Source organism: Euwallacea similis, chromosome 21 (assembly GCF_039881205.1).
Source record: "Euwallacea similis isolate ESF13 chromosome 21, ESF131.1, whole genome shotgun sequence".
Taxonomy (NCBI): domain Eukaryota; kingdom Metazoa; phylum Arthropoda; class Insecta; order Coleoptera; family Curculionidae; genus Euwallacea; species Euwallacea similis.
Window position 1 is genome coordinate 3,156,906 of NC_089629.1, and position 16,005 is coordinate 3,172,910.

General features: G+C 36.6%; 3 protein-coding genes across 7 annotated transcripts in view; all 3 read right to left on the reverse strand.

The window, feature by feature from the left end:
* Positions 1-39: 39 nt before the first annotated feature.
* On the reverse strand, positions 40-4,474 carry Cpr73D (Cuticular protein 73D). Its single transcript, XM_066400853.1, has 9 exons — positions 3,684-4,474; positions 2,318-2,495; positions 2,040-2,265; positions 1,787-1,981; positions 1,611-1,732; positions 1,387-1,551; positions 834-1,337; positions 540-777; positions 40-486 (listed from the first exon to the last, which is right to left on the reverse strand). The coding sequence occupies exons 1-9, from the start codon at positions 3,702-3,704 to the stop codon at positions 294-296; spliced, it is 1,842 nt and encodes a 613-aa protein (XP_066256950.1). The 5' UTR covers positions 3,705-4,474; the 3' UTR covers positions 40-293.
* A 317-nt stretch (positions 4,475-4,791) lies between these two features.
* On the reverse strand, positions 4,792-8,254 carry LOC136415865 (cathepsin D-like). Its single transcript, XM_066400724.1, has 9 exons — positions 8,059-8,254; positions 6,656-6,812; positions 6,466-6,598; positions 6,294-6,412; positions 6,050-6,237; positions 5,825-5,980; positions 5,591-5,756; positions 5,126-5,218; positions 4,792-5,042 (listed from the first exon to the last, which is right to left on the reverse strand). Exons 1-9 carry the CDS (start codon positions 8,160-8,162, stop codon positions 4,893-4,895), a joined length of 1,266 nt encoding a protein of 421 aa, XP_066256821.1. The 5' UTR covers positions 8,163-8,254; the 3' UTR covers positions 4,792-4,892.
* A 904-nt stretch (positions 8,255-9,158) lies between these two features.
* LOC136415777 (protein abrupt-like) overlaps positions 9,159-16,005 on the reverse strand; it is a 30,055-nt gene continuing 23,208 nt past the window's right edge. For 4 of the 5 annotated variants that reach the window (XM_066400570.1, XM_066400568.1, XM_066400569.1 and 1 more), the window contains exons 8-9: positions 14,487-14,763; positions 9,159-14,432 (exon numbers count right to left, since the gene is read on the reverse strand). In XM_066400570.1, the coding sequence (XP_066256667.1) occupies positions 13,712-14,432; positions 14,487-14,763 (998 nt within the window). In that variant the 3' untranslated portion in view covers positions 9,159-13,711. The remainder of the gene's footprint in view (positions 14,433-14,486; positions 14,764-16,005) is intronic. The other variant, XM_066400572.1, reaches the window with a different exon arrangement.

Genomic DNA, 16,005 nt, shown 5'->3' on the forward strand with positions numbered 1-16,005 from the left:
GCGTATAAGTACTCATAGATGTATAAAAACAGCTTTGCGGACAATGTATGATGCATTTATTGACAATGCGATCAATCTTATAAATAGATTAGGACAGGGTCAGCTTAACAATCAAAACCTTATAGCACTACACTGCAACTTAGTTGAAATAATCCTAAAATTCCCGAAAAAATGTCCTCGTTGTGTTGAAAACCTTGAAGTTACTCGGAGGTTCTCAGTTACTTCAGGTTAGTTCAGGTTAGTCAGTGCCTCCTATTTACATATGTACCAGCATAAAAAATATTATTTAACCCTTAATCGTTATCTTTTTTCGTAGTTTTAATAGCAGAACTCGTAGTACTACTGCTAATTATATTATTCACAGTCTTAATGGTGCTATTCGGAGCTTCATTAAGTTGCTCCCTTCTGAAGGACGTAGTAGCCTTCAAAGCCTCACTGGGCGACAGGGACTCCGGAGGATAAAGATCGATGGACTGAACATGAGCCCTATGAAAATTAAACTTTAATATAATATACTATGGATCTCAGTAACTTCCCACCTAACAGAAACTCCTGGAGGGACATGGAAAGGTTTATGGCCAATGTTAGTGACTATAGTTTCAGGGCAGCTTGCACAAGGCTTCTGACCTCCTTCAACGTGCAAAGTTCCTCCTGCGTTACCAAAGGGTCTCCCAGTTTGGCTTCCAATAAACACTTTATCTGACTCTTCATTATAATCATCAAAACTTGGCCCAGAGGTTGGCTTTCCTGATGGATAGCCTGCAAGCGTTGATGAGGCTGCAGATAATTAATATGTATCAGTAATGATATTTCTTGGAGAAACATAATATTACCAGGTCTTAAAGTGGTAGTAGAACTGCCTCTTGCTACATTCCCAAAGCTGCCAAACTCTAACCCTGTATCATCATTCTCTGCCCTATAAGACCCATCCTCTCCTTCCGGTTTATACGATCCGTCGTCCTCCCCCGCAACATTCGGAATTGTAGGTTTGATAGGTTTAAAGGTTGTTATTGTAGGCCTCCCTGTGGGTCTAGGCCGCTTAAAACCTCCCCCAGAACCTCCAAATAAATCATCACCAAAATCTTCGTTGTCCCCATTCTCTTCTTTAAATGGTTCAAAATTTGGGTTTGGCGGTTTCGATGACAATGGTCCTGAGGTGCTACTTTGTACTGGAGGAAGTTTAGGGGAATTTGGTTTCTTGCTCCCAAAACTACCATCATTTTGACCTGCAAGCCCGCCATCTCCCCCCAGTTCACCATCTCCTCCCAAACGATCATAATCCTCATTTCCTATATCAATTCCATTGCTCAGTTCTGTTGAAGGTTTCGCAGGCTTTCCTGCAAGTTCGGCATAATTTTTTTATTACAATTTTGTGAAGTTACCTACGACCAGGATTGAAAGGTCTTCCACTGGCAGCTATATCAAAAACATCACCATCAGGCCTATATCCGTAGAAGTCATCAGCAATAACCCCTGGGGCATCAAAGGGAAAGATTGTGGGCAAATGGGGACCTTTCACGGTCTTCAAGACCCTGTATCCAGTTTCTGGACCTGAATTGACATATAATTTGCCTTAAGTTGCTTTGGTAGATGAAACAATACTGAGGTACCTGCAATATAATGCACAGAATGTTGTCTGCCCTTATCATCCAGGTAGGTATAGGACCCTCTTACGTGGCCAGTGGAATCGCTTACTTCAGTACGTCTTTGATCTGGGCCTGAAGACACAAATCTACAACCAAAATGATTGAGAAACAACGAAGAACTGCCTGAGAAGAATTCTTACTTGTAGCTCCCATCAAGTCCTCTTTGGATAGATGTTCGTCCTCTTGGGAGAGGACGACCTCTTCCATTGAAGTACAAGGACCCATAAGCCCCAGGATTGCTGTCGGGGAAAGGTGTCTTCACATGGAATCCTGTATTCTTACCAGCGATATATTCCACATCATGTCTCTCCCCCACATCATCCCTATATGAATATCTGCAGCAAATTTTTTATTAGAAGAGGAAATTCTGAATCGCTCCACAAAACTTCTTACTTGCCAGTAACATCACCGATTCGATTAGCGCTTTCCTGCTTACTATAAGTGGCGGTTCTGAAGGCGAAATTGTAACTAGAGTCTTCATATGGGTCATAATAAGGGTCATCGCGAGATCCTATGGCTCTAGGCCCATTTTGGTTCAAGTCGTACTTTCTGAAGACGTTTTTGCCTCGAGGACGGAAACCTCTCGGTCCAGCTGTGTAGATTGTGGTGTCGATTCCCCCTAATTATCATAGGAGTAGAAAAAAGAGTTTTAGGGTGAAATTGCTTTTTACCAGTTTTAGGATTTCTCCCTCCAAATTCGCCACGAACTACATTGTTCCTGGTGCCATCGGCAAAGTGATAGGAATCAGGGTTTGTGTAGCCAAATTCAAAGGAACCGCTAGGTCTAACCACGTTGTAGTCGTCGTCACCTCCTTTAGTGAGGTGTATCCAGAGTAGAAGACTTGTAAGCTGTTGAATCAGACAAAATAGCAATTAGCCATGAAGGAATTTTCGTTGGAGGATGTACGTTGATTGTCTTACTAATTAATGGCCTCGATAAGATTAGAGATTATGGTGTAAATTATGCTCTAAACAATGATGTAAATTAAAATGTGCTGTATATAATAACTGATCATTATTGTTAATGTATTTTAATTGCTTCAAAATAATGCTGATAACTCTCGTTTTCCCATTGAAGAAATATGGATAGTAGCCAGCAATTATATGATCTAACTAGAAGTGCATTTGTGCAAAGTGAAAAAACCAAAATTAGAAAAAGTTTCATGGGTTACTATAGCAACGTTTCGTGTACATCTTCATTCATAATTATGGAACTAATTGAATTCGATCATTTGCTGCACATAAGTGGCACATCATTGCACAGAATAATGGTCTTCTCCCAACTGCACTGCCCTTCTATCTTTTTATTTTTCTTTTCTGCTCTTCTTAAGACATATCTCAGGGGGTTTCTTAAAATTTTTAATCTGAAGTGAGCTTTTAAGAAATGTGTTGGTGTTGCTTAGCCTACATAGGCAGTACCGTGGTACGGCTTAGGTGGGTGGAATTTCCTGGTCAGCGGTTTTTCTTGGGGCAGGGAGGCGAAGATCAAAAATTCGTCCAGGGTACTAAACTTGCTGAGGCCGGCCCTGAACATAGGTGCTCTCTTCTATGGCTACTCTTTCTGTCTTAGCCCTCTTATGCCCTTAAAGAATTTAATGTTCATTTAAAAAATTTCTTATAATTTTGTCATAATGTTTCTCAATAACTCTGAGCAAATAATCATCAGAGTTGAGTGTGTCTAGCTCGTGGCAGGTATTTTTTATTTCCCTTTCCTCGTTTTGAGTTTAGTTCTAAGACGGCTGAAGCAAATTGTTGTTTGTCGTTAATCAATTTCCATATAACACGTGGTTTTTTTTCAGAATAGTAATTTTTTTAATGCATTTATCTCCTCCCTTGACTCTTCATAAAAAAATAAATTAACTTGCTGGTCAGCAATAGATTTTGGGGTACACCGGAATTTCTGGAAATTTTAGTTATTCACGTTTGACAAATTTTAACATTCATATAACTTAAGCAAAATTCATATTCCTCCTCCACCCCTGCGTACCACAACACCTAAATCATCTAGGATTCACTATCACACAAAACTAAACTTACACTCGTGTAATACCAGCTCATAACGACGCCCGTAACGATATAAAGGTTGTCCCGAAAACGACGATTAAACTAAACACAAAAATGTATTAAAAAATCTTTTATACCACCTTGGATAGTGGGGTGGTACTACTTTGATGGAACATATGAATTGGATAGCCCAAACCTAGGAAATTTATTAATGTAATGAATCTTATTCAAGAAACGATTGTTTTACTGCAGGGAATCTTTTCTAGCGTGAAGATTGAAGATGCCCTTGGTGGATATAAAGTTTAGAGACGGTCTGTTGGTCACAATTAAGCTTCCAGGACAATGATTTTAGTGCGAAGGTGCGAATCACTTTATTCTTTAGTTAAAATTAACGAAATCAGACATTATAGAGAAACATCTACGCTCTTACTAAAGATCATCAATTTTGGACCAATTTTCGTGCTCATTGCGAAATTCGGGTGATTGATGTTGCACATACATACAAATTTTGGAAGTTTTGCAACCCGCCTTTGACACCGCCATTGTAATGGATGTAGATCCATTTCCTTCAAGGATACAGATACTGATCGACATATCATTATGGAAATTAACGGGGTTTTAAGTAACTTATAATGTTTTTGTGAAACTCTTCATAACGCACCGATTGCTTAAGTGATTTTTGAACTTGAATCCTTCGAGAAATTAGCGAAACATTACATTATTAAGTTGTAACGTTGCGAGATTAATTAATCGAAAACAGACAGCGAATATTTGCATTATTGTTGTGGGAAAACTGTTGGAATTGGGTTATAACTGCATATGATTTGTTTGAGCTATGAGATGAGCTATAGGGATTGAATTTTGAAAAATCCATTGTGCTTGCATAAGCTCTGCGCATATCTCCTTAATTGGAATATATGGTCTGTAAAACCGCTAATAGCTTGAGTTATTAATTAAAAGGTACTAAATTTAGCCAATGAGTAAGTTTTGCGACGGTTGACCTCTCTTTTAAATCAGATATCTCCTTACAATCCCGTACCCATAACGCACCATAATAAGGCGGCATTGCACGTTATTACAATGAAAATTTAAAGACCTAAAAAATGACAAAATATGGATATCAAGAACTAGTTTAATTACAAATTACATTTGTTCGTAAAGTTCAGTAATGTCACACTTAACGCTACGGAATTAATGGATCGTGGGGAGCTATTCCTGAACAGTCAAAGTTCTAGAATCTCTTCAAGCTGCCTTCACAATGCCAATAGTTTTGTCATTCACGTTGTAAATTGTGTAATATTCGGCTAAGAAGGCTCCTCCCAGGACCCAGAAGTTGGTGTAGTCGTGAGGAACAAAAGTTGAGAGGCACAGAGTTATCGAATAATAGGACAACTGTAAAAAATTGATAATTGACAAAATTGGAATTAGTGTTAAGAATAAAAATTTAGATCAGTTCTAGAGGTAAAATCGCTTACTTTAGCAGTGTAATCGTAGCCTTTCAGGGTAAAATTCTGCCCTCCAATCGTAAATCCAATTTCAGGCAGTTTATTTATAGTATCGCATTCCACCTGAAAATAGAAACATTTTACGTCATTTTACGACTATTATGGATTCGAATTTCTGAAATGGGAGAAAAAATGGATGAATCTACAAAGCTAACGTTGTAGCAAATAAATAGCAAGTTAGTTAATGTCGAGTACCAAATAATTCCCCAAAAAACACATTTGATAAAATTTTCAATTTTATTCATTTTTCAAGCCCAAGGAAAGTAAGTTTCCTAGAGTTTTAAGTCCATGGAGATGTGTCCCACTTCGGCCTGAACTGAGAGACAAGGACACAAAAATCTCAAATTTTATTCACAATACCTCTGATATGTAAGAAACTCACGGTCGACTTTCCGGTTTCTAATCATGAAGTGAAACTTTCAAAGCTAACCTTACCCTGTATCTATTGAGAAAAAACGGCTTAGCTTTAATGGCATCATGGATCTTATTAACAGCCTCTCTGGGACCAATAATATTGTTGGAGGTAGTGTCTGTAATAGCTGTACATGATGCACCGTTGCAAAATGTAATTGGTGTTCCTTTTTGCTGGTTAACATAAATACTAAAGAGTTAGAAAATACATTGAAGTTTTCGAAAAATGACTTAAACCCTGGAATATAATACACTCACAGATCAAGATCGAATTCCCACTGGTATCCAGGCTTTATAGGCATATACTTTATGGTGTCATATATGGTTTTGTTATTAGCATCTTTTGTGCTATGAATGTGTCTTTTTTCAATGAAACCCAGAATTACATTCCCACCATGATTTGACTGTTTATCCCTAAAAATGACTAAAAATCAACAAAACTATCTATATTGTTTAATATACTGCAAATAGTGATTTATTGACCTGTTTAAATATATGCAGAAAAGCTTATCTTTAATCTTGCCCTGTCGCACCAATGTGTAGAAAAACGGCTCGTAGGTATCGCTTTGTAGAGCCATTCCGAAGACTCCATCAATTTTGTTCAAGAGCATGGTGTACGGCACTTTTGTCATTTCCACAAAAGAAAAGTTGTCTACTCTGGAATGAGCAATCTGAAATTAACCCCAGAGTAGGAAAATCTAAAAGTCTATCTTGATATTCCACTTACAGAAACATTATCAAACGAGAAGAAACCAGTGAGATTATACTTCCCTTCGGGCACTACCACCGACTTCCCATCTGGTTTGTACTCAGAGGACTTGTCGTGGTTATAAGTCTTATGGAACCCTTTATAAACAGTTACATAAAGCGTTAATTGCGACACTTAATCACGTACTTACAGCACCCAATATGATCGCGATTAAATCCAGCACACTTGGAGGACATAACCCATGAGTAGGTCCAGTCAGTGGCGAAAGCCACGTTGATGGTTTGGCCTGGATGACCAATTACGACTGTGCCGTAAAATTCATTCTATATCAAAGAATTTTAGTTACTTTAAAGCCTAAGAATTTATGTGGTGGTACTTACATCAAGATATCTGTACAAAGCAATGGAATCAGTGGAACTGTTGTTGTGGTGGTGCTTCTTGTAGAGCCAATCAAAGTTAAAGCCATGCTGGCTCAGTTTGCTGGCTTTGTTTATGTGTTGTTCAAAGGACGTTTTGAGCTGTCTCTTTAGAGCTATTCTGGAGGAGTAATTATTAATATAGGATGGGTTTTAATAAAACGCTTATGTTGTTTTATCTCCTAGTTTTAATATGGTTGGAACCAACTGACTCTTCTCCCCTTTTTAAATCTAAGGAAGGTCTCTTTCACACGAGCTCTTTTGTTTATATTAACACCATTAAAAATGAAGCCAGGTCAGTACCTATAAATTAGATAGGATTTCGGTGTCAAATTACATTTTTGGTTCGGCTTATATTCACATTTCGACAGTAATTTCTACAACCAAGTCTCAGTCATACGCAGGAGAGTTGCATAGAATTCACAGGAATGGAATACGCATAACTCGAATGTTTTGATTTTTTTATCGTAGATTAAATGGTGAAACTGTATAACGATTGCTTAACACATTAAAGATTTCTAGAGAAAATATATCAAAATACTTATCCCTGACTCATGTGTTTGCTATACCAACACACGAGTCAAGCTCATGTGTTGGTTTTTTATACATTTAACGAGTTTTATTGACATAAATTCGTCTCTTATCTCAGTGATGTTTAAGCATTTCATTTCTGGATTAGATTATGATTATTTCTGGCCTAATAATAATTAATTTAATGTTAATTTAGGCTATAAAAACTAGTCATAAATATGATTCAATCCTGAAACAAAGCAGCCTATCAGTATATGTCAAGGTCTTGATGCAGCGTGATGGTCAGTCAAATTTAGATAGGAGTTTGTGGCTAGATAACTTTACGTGATAGTATTAATTTATTAACTCTGTGTAAGTCAATGTTGGGCTAATATAAAGTGCTACAGAATACGTAATAAAGCAGTGGAAAAACAAAATAAAGCTAAAATTATAAAACAGTCAAATATTCTAAGATGTTCTTGTCAATTTGGCGATGGAATAGTTAGTGGTCAATGTGTCTGGTAATAACAAACAACACTTCATATTATAGTGCTACAGAAATCTGAAATATTGAACAGCGAATTAAACATTATTCACTTGTAAATTCTTTCATTATTTCGTGATTTTCTTCAAACGGCAAAATTCCCAATAAGTCTCGGCTTTTGGCTAAATTTATTAAAAAGAAGAGAAGCTTTAGCAAAACATCAAACCATTCAACAATAAATTCACCACACAGAGCCTGATTGGAGAAATAATTAATGAGATAAGCAAAATCTATAACAGGAAAGAAAGCAAACAGGTCAATGTGTGGGAAGCCGATAACAAATGTATCGTTTAGGAGTTAAGTTGATATTTACGTGAGTCCATTGGTGGGCTTGTTGGTTGTTTCCTCCTCAAATGCACTACCATATGTAAGATAAAAGAAACACGTCATGAAAAGTAAGGCACAGTTCCTTAACATTCTGAACTATATTATTAAAATTTAAAGCTGGTAGTCTGCAAGCTTCTGAATTTCGCAATGAAATATCCGATGCAATGAAGTGAGCGCTACATAAGTAAATGCCCGAGTCTTTTATGGAAATCCCCGAATTTCTCACAATCATGGGCACTTTAAACCTCTACGCATTCGCTGAAAATGACATTTAAAGGTGGGGGGCTTAAATGAGCTCGTTGTTATAATGAGCTTAGAGACTTGGGAAGGAGTTTTTTGCAAGTTGGCATTAAAAAATCCATCGTTAATCATTTAATCGGATTATACTATACAATTACAACATTTAATCATTGTCGCTGCATTATTTATTCGTTAAATACTTTGAATATGTATATAAGTTACAGTTATTTATAGTAAAGATTTTCCTGAAGCGCATTCAGCATTGACATTGCATTACTCTATAATAGATGGCGCCAGCAGCATTAAACCCTTTATAAATGAGTACTTTTAAATCTGAAAACCAAAGGGCCAACCATTTTCGGTGTTTCCTGTAAGGGTCGTTTACCCGATGTTTTAAGCTCCGAATCAAGGTTGTTTTAAAAGCAGCGTTCATCTTCTTTGGCTTCCGGGACACAACAATGTTGTTGGTAATGGTCTGATTAAACTACTCTACGGACCTGAGTCGATCGTGCAGATCTTTAAAAGCAAAGCTACAATCAAACACCTACATATATGGAACAAACTGTATTGAAACTTGGTCAAACTTCTTATTATAAAGTAATGGCTTTGTGGTTTACTTTGATAGATAGTAGTTCAAGTTTGGTCTTGTTCATCTCTTCTTGTTCTGCGCTAACAACCTAAAAGTAAATATAAATTCAACATTTAAATTACAAGTCCCTGTAAGGTTACCGTGCCAGGACATAGAGAATCTTCAGAGAGGAAGAAATTTGCTAAAAAACCTTTGTTCCCGTTTTCGTCTGTCATTATTTTCCGATACATGCCGCTTAGAGTTCAATAAAATAACTCTTATATTTAAGTCTTTTTATATTTATCAAATATAAATGATACACAAAAGTATTAATAACGTAATAATATGGCAAAAATGCGAAAAATTAACGTCTAAAAACTTATTTAATAACAAGAGTTTTATTGCACCTACCTCTAACGAAAAACAGAAAATTTGGGGCAACAAACACCGTATACTTTTCTGATGTTTCGCTCTATAACTCTCATTGCAAATTGAATTTAAATGTACAAATAAAACGTATAAGAACAAAGAAATGCAAATTAAAAACTTCTGTAGGTACTTATTACAAATCTTGTCTATGCTAAAATTGCGGCTGTACCTACAATAACTCCTCTACATAATGAGTTCGCTACTGATAGCTTCAATTCCTTAATCTCTATTACGTGAAACATAATAAAAAAATACCATTTTTGATGCAACTTGAAGCTTCAAAAGACTTGAATACAACGCAAAATTGTTACAGACTTTTACAACTCTAATTCTGGAAAAAAGGTCTAATGGCTGCCACATCCACTATTCACGGAAACCTACTTCAGGCATTTAAAGGTAGTTAAGATTACTGATTACTTCATATAGGTATTTATAACATTTTACCGTGCTAGGGACAATTTTTAGGAACTCTTCTCAGCTTTTCGCCTTCAGTAACGAAGACGTGGCTGTAGCTTTTTATTCAGAAGGCACCCGATTCCCCAACAATACTCCACAACAATTGGAAAGTCACTTATTTATACAAGAGGGGAAAACGTAAATATGTACACATTGAGTATTATTTAAGTACCTAGGCGATGTTTATTGTTGGAGAACCGTATTGTTAGGAACGAAATCTTCCATTTTATTTGCATTTCTTATTACTGCGCTTATATTGAGACTCTTACTACTACTAATATATTCACTATGGAAGTTTCTTTTTCACTATTATAGGTCATGGAGTATAAAAATATGGCACTAAAATCAAATCAAAATATTCCTGAGTACGGGATCACTGTTCTGTATTATTGGAGTATTTGTAGTGTTGATACGGGGGTAAAAACGGGGAGATCTAAACATGATTAAAACGTGTGAGTAAGTAAATTTGGGATAGTTTCGTGGTATGCGTAAATCTGGCAGGAATCATCCCTATTTGTTGGATTTAAAAAAATGCAGCCAGTGTTAACAGGCTAGATAAAAATTAGTCTTAACACGATCAAACACAAAATAGGAACTGAACTAATTCCATGAAATAGTACGCAAAATACTTGCAGTGATTCATTGTCTGTCTTATAATCCTCCAATAGAATGTTGGATTTAAATCAGAATTTTCGTATCACTGCCGTCCATACGAATTGCAAGGTCAAGATGAAGCTTTCTAGAATTTTCCTGCTTTTCAGATTTTCGAATACCTATAAGACTAATTTTTAGAGTTAGAGTAACAGAGGAAAATAAATACTCAATTAAATGGTGGGATTAAAGAGAAAAAATGCAAACTGAAATAAACAAGGGGTTATCACATTACGTTACCTAGGTATTTACTTATTTGTTGAGGTAGGCAGGAATAAATAGTATTTTAGGTCACTATTCTGTATGAAATGCTAACCAAACCCTGAGAAATTAGCAATAAACTAATAAGTATGTATATGAATAAAAAATAATACGTTACAAATTAATACAAAGTGTGTTTAAAAATTAATAAATAATGAGGATATCGACGCCTAGAGGCGGACATTTAATCAGTGTAACAATTCACAATATAGACAAATATCTATGTACAATGTTACTTTAAACAATAAACTCATTACCAATAAAAAAAACCACAAAACTGACCCGTGTTAGGTTACAAAACAAACATGTCGCAATAAAAACTCACCGATTAAGAATACATAAGTATTAATTAATATCCTTTTAAGTGCTGATTCCTAATGGTATATAGGGCATTAACAATAATAATAATAGGTAAATCTACGCCTAGTAATCATCCTTATACAATAATTAACAAACAACCTAATTCATATTTATAATAGTTTTAACGCTAACGTTTAAGTGTATATGTATATATTTAACTTAGCGTAGTTTATAAAAGGTTTTATAAAAACCGGGCGATGTCAAACTGAATAAGCAGTAAATTAACGTTTATTGCAGTAAGTACAAGATTATCTAGAGCCAAAAAGAGCAAAAAGTGCAAATTTGGTTATTTCTCTATAGATCTATTAGAAAACATGTTCTAGCAGCTATGTAGCAGCAGCTCTATATTTTGTTCGTGAGTGATAAGGAGACTTTGTACTTTGGTTATACAAGTGATATTATCCGAGTACCTGAGTGACAATCAACAAAGTCCTATTACTAATATAAATACCACTCTTCAGTATAGTATACTAAATATATTTGATTGTAACATCTACGAATTGCTTTTAACGGAAGCATTATTTAGACATGGAAGCTATAACGTACGGGTATGTATTCGAAAAATTGCGGGATCTTATAACTTTTTAAAGTTACATATAAAAATATTTATTATGGCGAAGGCAAAACGGTTTTGTACCATTTTTACCTGTCATTAAGATGGCTTTGTTTTGTATACTTTTGCTGTGACGACATCGTGGATTTCTATCGCACGGCTACGCCGAAATGTTCTTTAAACATTCGCGTTTAAATCAGTACAGATTGTTCTATACTTTATTGCCATTAAAGTAAAAGGGTTTTAGGTATTTTTTCATAGACGATAGATGTGACTTGAACTTCGTCTAGGCTTGGAATGCGGCAGTTCAGAAAATTCCAGTATTTGTACCCGCTTCAGGTATCGAAACGTTTTTTAATAATTAAATTTGTGAAAAATAAATATTATTTATACAAAATGACACATATCGTCATGAAGGTGTTTCAGAGAGCGATAGTACTCTGCAAAGTAATGAAAAAATGCTAATAAACACATAGTCAAAAATGCACTATTTCAGATATACAAGATAAACAAAGTTATACGTTTTTTCTCATATTTTGCGTTTCTCTCATGTATGCCTTAAGTTAAACTTTTAAAATTGATAAAATTCTGAGAAAAAAAATCACAATAAAATTATTAAAATAGATGAAACTCAGTCATGGCACTGTAGATTACAGAACTGAATATGTAGACTGAACTTTGTTAATTTGCATCCATAAATATTTTTGCAAATTCTACGAAAACCGTGAAAAATACGAAAATACTGCAACTCATACAGGGTATTCCAAAAAGATATAAAGCATAAAATAGTACATAATTCAAAAAAACACAACACCCTGTATATGGCTGTGGACGATTTTAATATCTTATTGTAAAGGGTCAGAAAGAAACTAGGTGTATGAAATTTTAAAAATGTATCTTAAGACATATATGAGGAAAACGCAAAATATGGGAAAAAATGTGAGACTATCACTCTATATATCGGAAATGGTGCGTTTCTGACCACCATTAACAGGTTTTTATTATTTTGCAGAATACTGTCGCCTTCTGAAATATCTCCATGATAATATGTTACTCCCTCCACAGTTATATATTTTTTCTTATGTTCTTGACGCACAGTGTTTCGCAAACAAAGTGCTTTAAACAATAGAATAAAATTTGAAAAAAAAAACAAATTAATAAACTTTAAATCAAAATGAAAACGAGAGGTTGAAGGGTGTTTTGAAAGCTCCTGTAGTAAATGGCAGGGAAGAAACAGCGGCAAAATAGTGTTGGTAAAAAATTCCTTCTCGCCTCGCTAACATCTAAACTGTTTCTTTGGCAACCAGGAAATTTTGGTGATGGAAGCAACTAACAGAAAGTCCTCCCTGAATAACTTAAATAGTGTTAATTAAATTTTGCCATTGAGGGTGTAGTAAAAATTGGGTTTTAAAGAATATTTTCCTGCTATGATTAAAGACGCAGTTGTTCAGCAGGTATCAATAATTGATCGCTAGATACCAATATATGTCCAGTAGGTATCAATCAAATGTGTCTTGATATTAATAATCGCTGAAATAAAATACGAAAAAATGGAAAAGTAATGTGAAACCAAAAATATTAGAAATTGTGTAAGCAGTCCTTATGATGCCAATTATCTTTAATCATGAAAACTCTTATTTAAATTCGAACTGTAGTAGGCGCTAAATGAAATTTACCGAAGAGCTTGATTTTCTCAAGACCCATCGCAACTTCAAGTCATCTTTATCGCACTTAGAGAGGCGAATACTACAATGTTCCTCGTCGAAACACCCTGGCTAATCTACTAGAGGCATCTAAAAACATCAAAGTTTAGTTATACTATTATTTATAATAATGCACTGTAGAGGTATAAACAAGTTTCATCTAAATTACCGTATACACTTTTAACCCTTATTATCTTGCACGTGCTCACTATACTAAAGTTTGAGGTAGACGGATGGAATTATATTTTCTCGGTCTCTAAAAGTGTAAATCTTAACTCTGATTACGCATTTTAAATTAAAACAGGAAACAACAAATATTATACTAACGAGATTGAACTGAGGTAGTTGGGATGGAATTATACACACTATGGCAAGAACTGCGGCGACTGCTCACCGAATATAACTATTTGCTCCAGCTCTAATCGCCGGATTTAACGACTTCAGGCTCCAATTCTTCATCGCTGTAATCGTCTTCCTCGCCTCCAGAAGACTCAGCTTCATCGTGTTGATCTCCCCGATCGGTTATCATCATCTCGTTGTCTCCGCGTCTAATATCATCACCCCGCTTTATCATCAAGTCATTAGCGGTCTGCATCTGTTGATGCATCTTTTCGAGGAAGTGCTGCTGCGCCACCTTGTCCATACCCATCGCATTTAGCTGCGCTAGCTTCGCGGCTTGCATGGCAGCTGCAGCTTGTTCGGGATTCATCATCCCCATCATACTGCTGTTTTCAGTAATAAACTGCAGGTATGTGTCCAGGATTGCAGATCCAGTGCTATTGGTACTGGAGACAGGAGGTGCCAAAGGGGCGGGATAAGGTTCTTTGGAGAGGTGTTGAAGGGAATCTATGCTCTTTGCGGCCACGGCAGGGCCGGACGCATTAAACCTGCCCGGTTTAAAATTGTTATGGTGACTTAAGGGCGGAGACATGGCGAAATCAAAGGCCCCGTACCTGGATTGGGACATCGTGAGGTCTTCTGGATCATTATCCCCGCATATGGAGCTGCCTGCTTCGGAGGCTTCTCCGGAATAGGCACTTTTGGCGTCCAGTTTCACATCTGAACGCCTTGGTCCTGTCGGTGAAGCGCGGGCTCGTAGTTCTGCAGGGCTGATTTTCACGCCTGCTTTTGCCAGTAACCTATTCAACAAACTATGAAACCCTAAATACAAAACTTGATCACAACTTTCATACCGACTGGCCAGATCAGGATCGAACGGGGATGGCATGGGTAAAACTGGGAGATCTTTCGTGCTGATTCCTCTATGTTGTCTCGACATGTGCGAGTGCAGGGAGTTTCTGGATTTGGCGACGGTCCCACATAAGACACAACGATAGCCGGGACATATCGTGTGTTTATCTTCCAGGTGGGTTCGAAGTGTGTGTGCAGATCGGTAGATTTTGCCGCATTTGGGGCAAGGACGGGGATCTGTGGCTCGAACTCGCATCATGTCTAGGGATCGTCTCGACACTGAAAATGAATAAAATAACAAAATAAATTATAGAAAAGATTGCAGTTGGAAAATTGTGGAAAATCTTCGAGTTTTAAGGAAGGCGTCGAAGGAAGGTCAGTAGATATTTCTTTGATCGCTGACGAAGAATTTTTTCAGGTTTGACTAGAAAGCATCCATACCATCGAGTAAAAAATTTCTTACTAGCAATGAGGTCGATATCTGTAAGATGAGTGTCTCATCTTAATATCTTCCCCTTTTTTTGGGACGTTAATAATTCATCAGTTTAATATTTTACAGATTTTATTATAGTTCAATTAACTGACTTATGAGCTAACAAGTCTCAAAAAATCATTGAATACGTTGTAACATGTTTTAACAACAGCAAAATAATTACACGTCAATGTTATACAGATGGTTTGAATGAAAGTACCACACTTATCCAGGACAGTACATATATCTTACATTTAGCACTATTTATCACATGGGTCCTCAATTGCCCCAATTGCCTATTTTTCAGTCAAGCAATGAGAATTCTATGTAGGTCCTTCACACGTTTCGTTGATAACACAGCCGAACCAAGGTATACTTGGTTGCCTACCACAAGGAACGCAAAATCAAGTAATAAATGGAGAGGAACTTCACCTGCTATTTATACGTTATACGATATGTGTGTACCGAGCGCTTAATCTCATTCACTTCCCGTAAACGTATGGGCGTTGCAAATCTACTTTATGATACCTTTTAAATCGGAAAATAAAGCGGCAACGCCCATGAAAGGACAGGATCTACAATGTCCATTTTATCTGTTTCATGATTGTCCACTCTTTGAAATGTTTCTGTCTCATGTGGTTCCTCACTGAATTTGGATGCGCGAACTGTCGCCTGCAATTAGGTACCGGACAAAAGAGGCTTTCTCTGGGATAGTGTTCGTCCAGATGCATCCTGGCCGTAATCAGGTCTTTGAGTACTCTCTCGCAAAGTGGACATTCGTACTTCATATTATATCGAAGGTCCGTCGAAGCCTCATCGTGCAAGTACTGCTGATCTTGGAGTACTGCTCGGTCGTGGCGGCTGCTGATGGCATCTGAAATGCCAAAGGTTTCGCTGCACTTTTAGTTAGTTTTAGTTGAACATTTAAGTAATAAATTACTACAATAGCGCAAAAGTTCCTCGTGCCGTCTCAGTTTTGCTTCGTAAGCGAGTTCGGGTTTCCTTGCCATATTAGAACAATCCCAGCCGAACCCCTTTATACGTTCAAT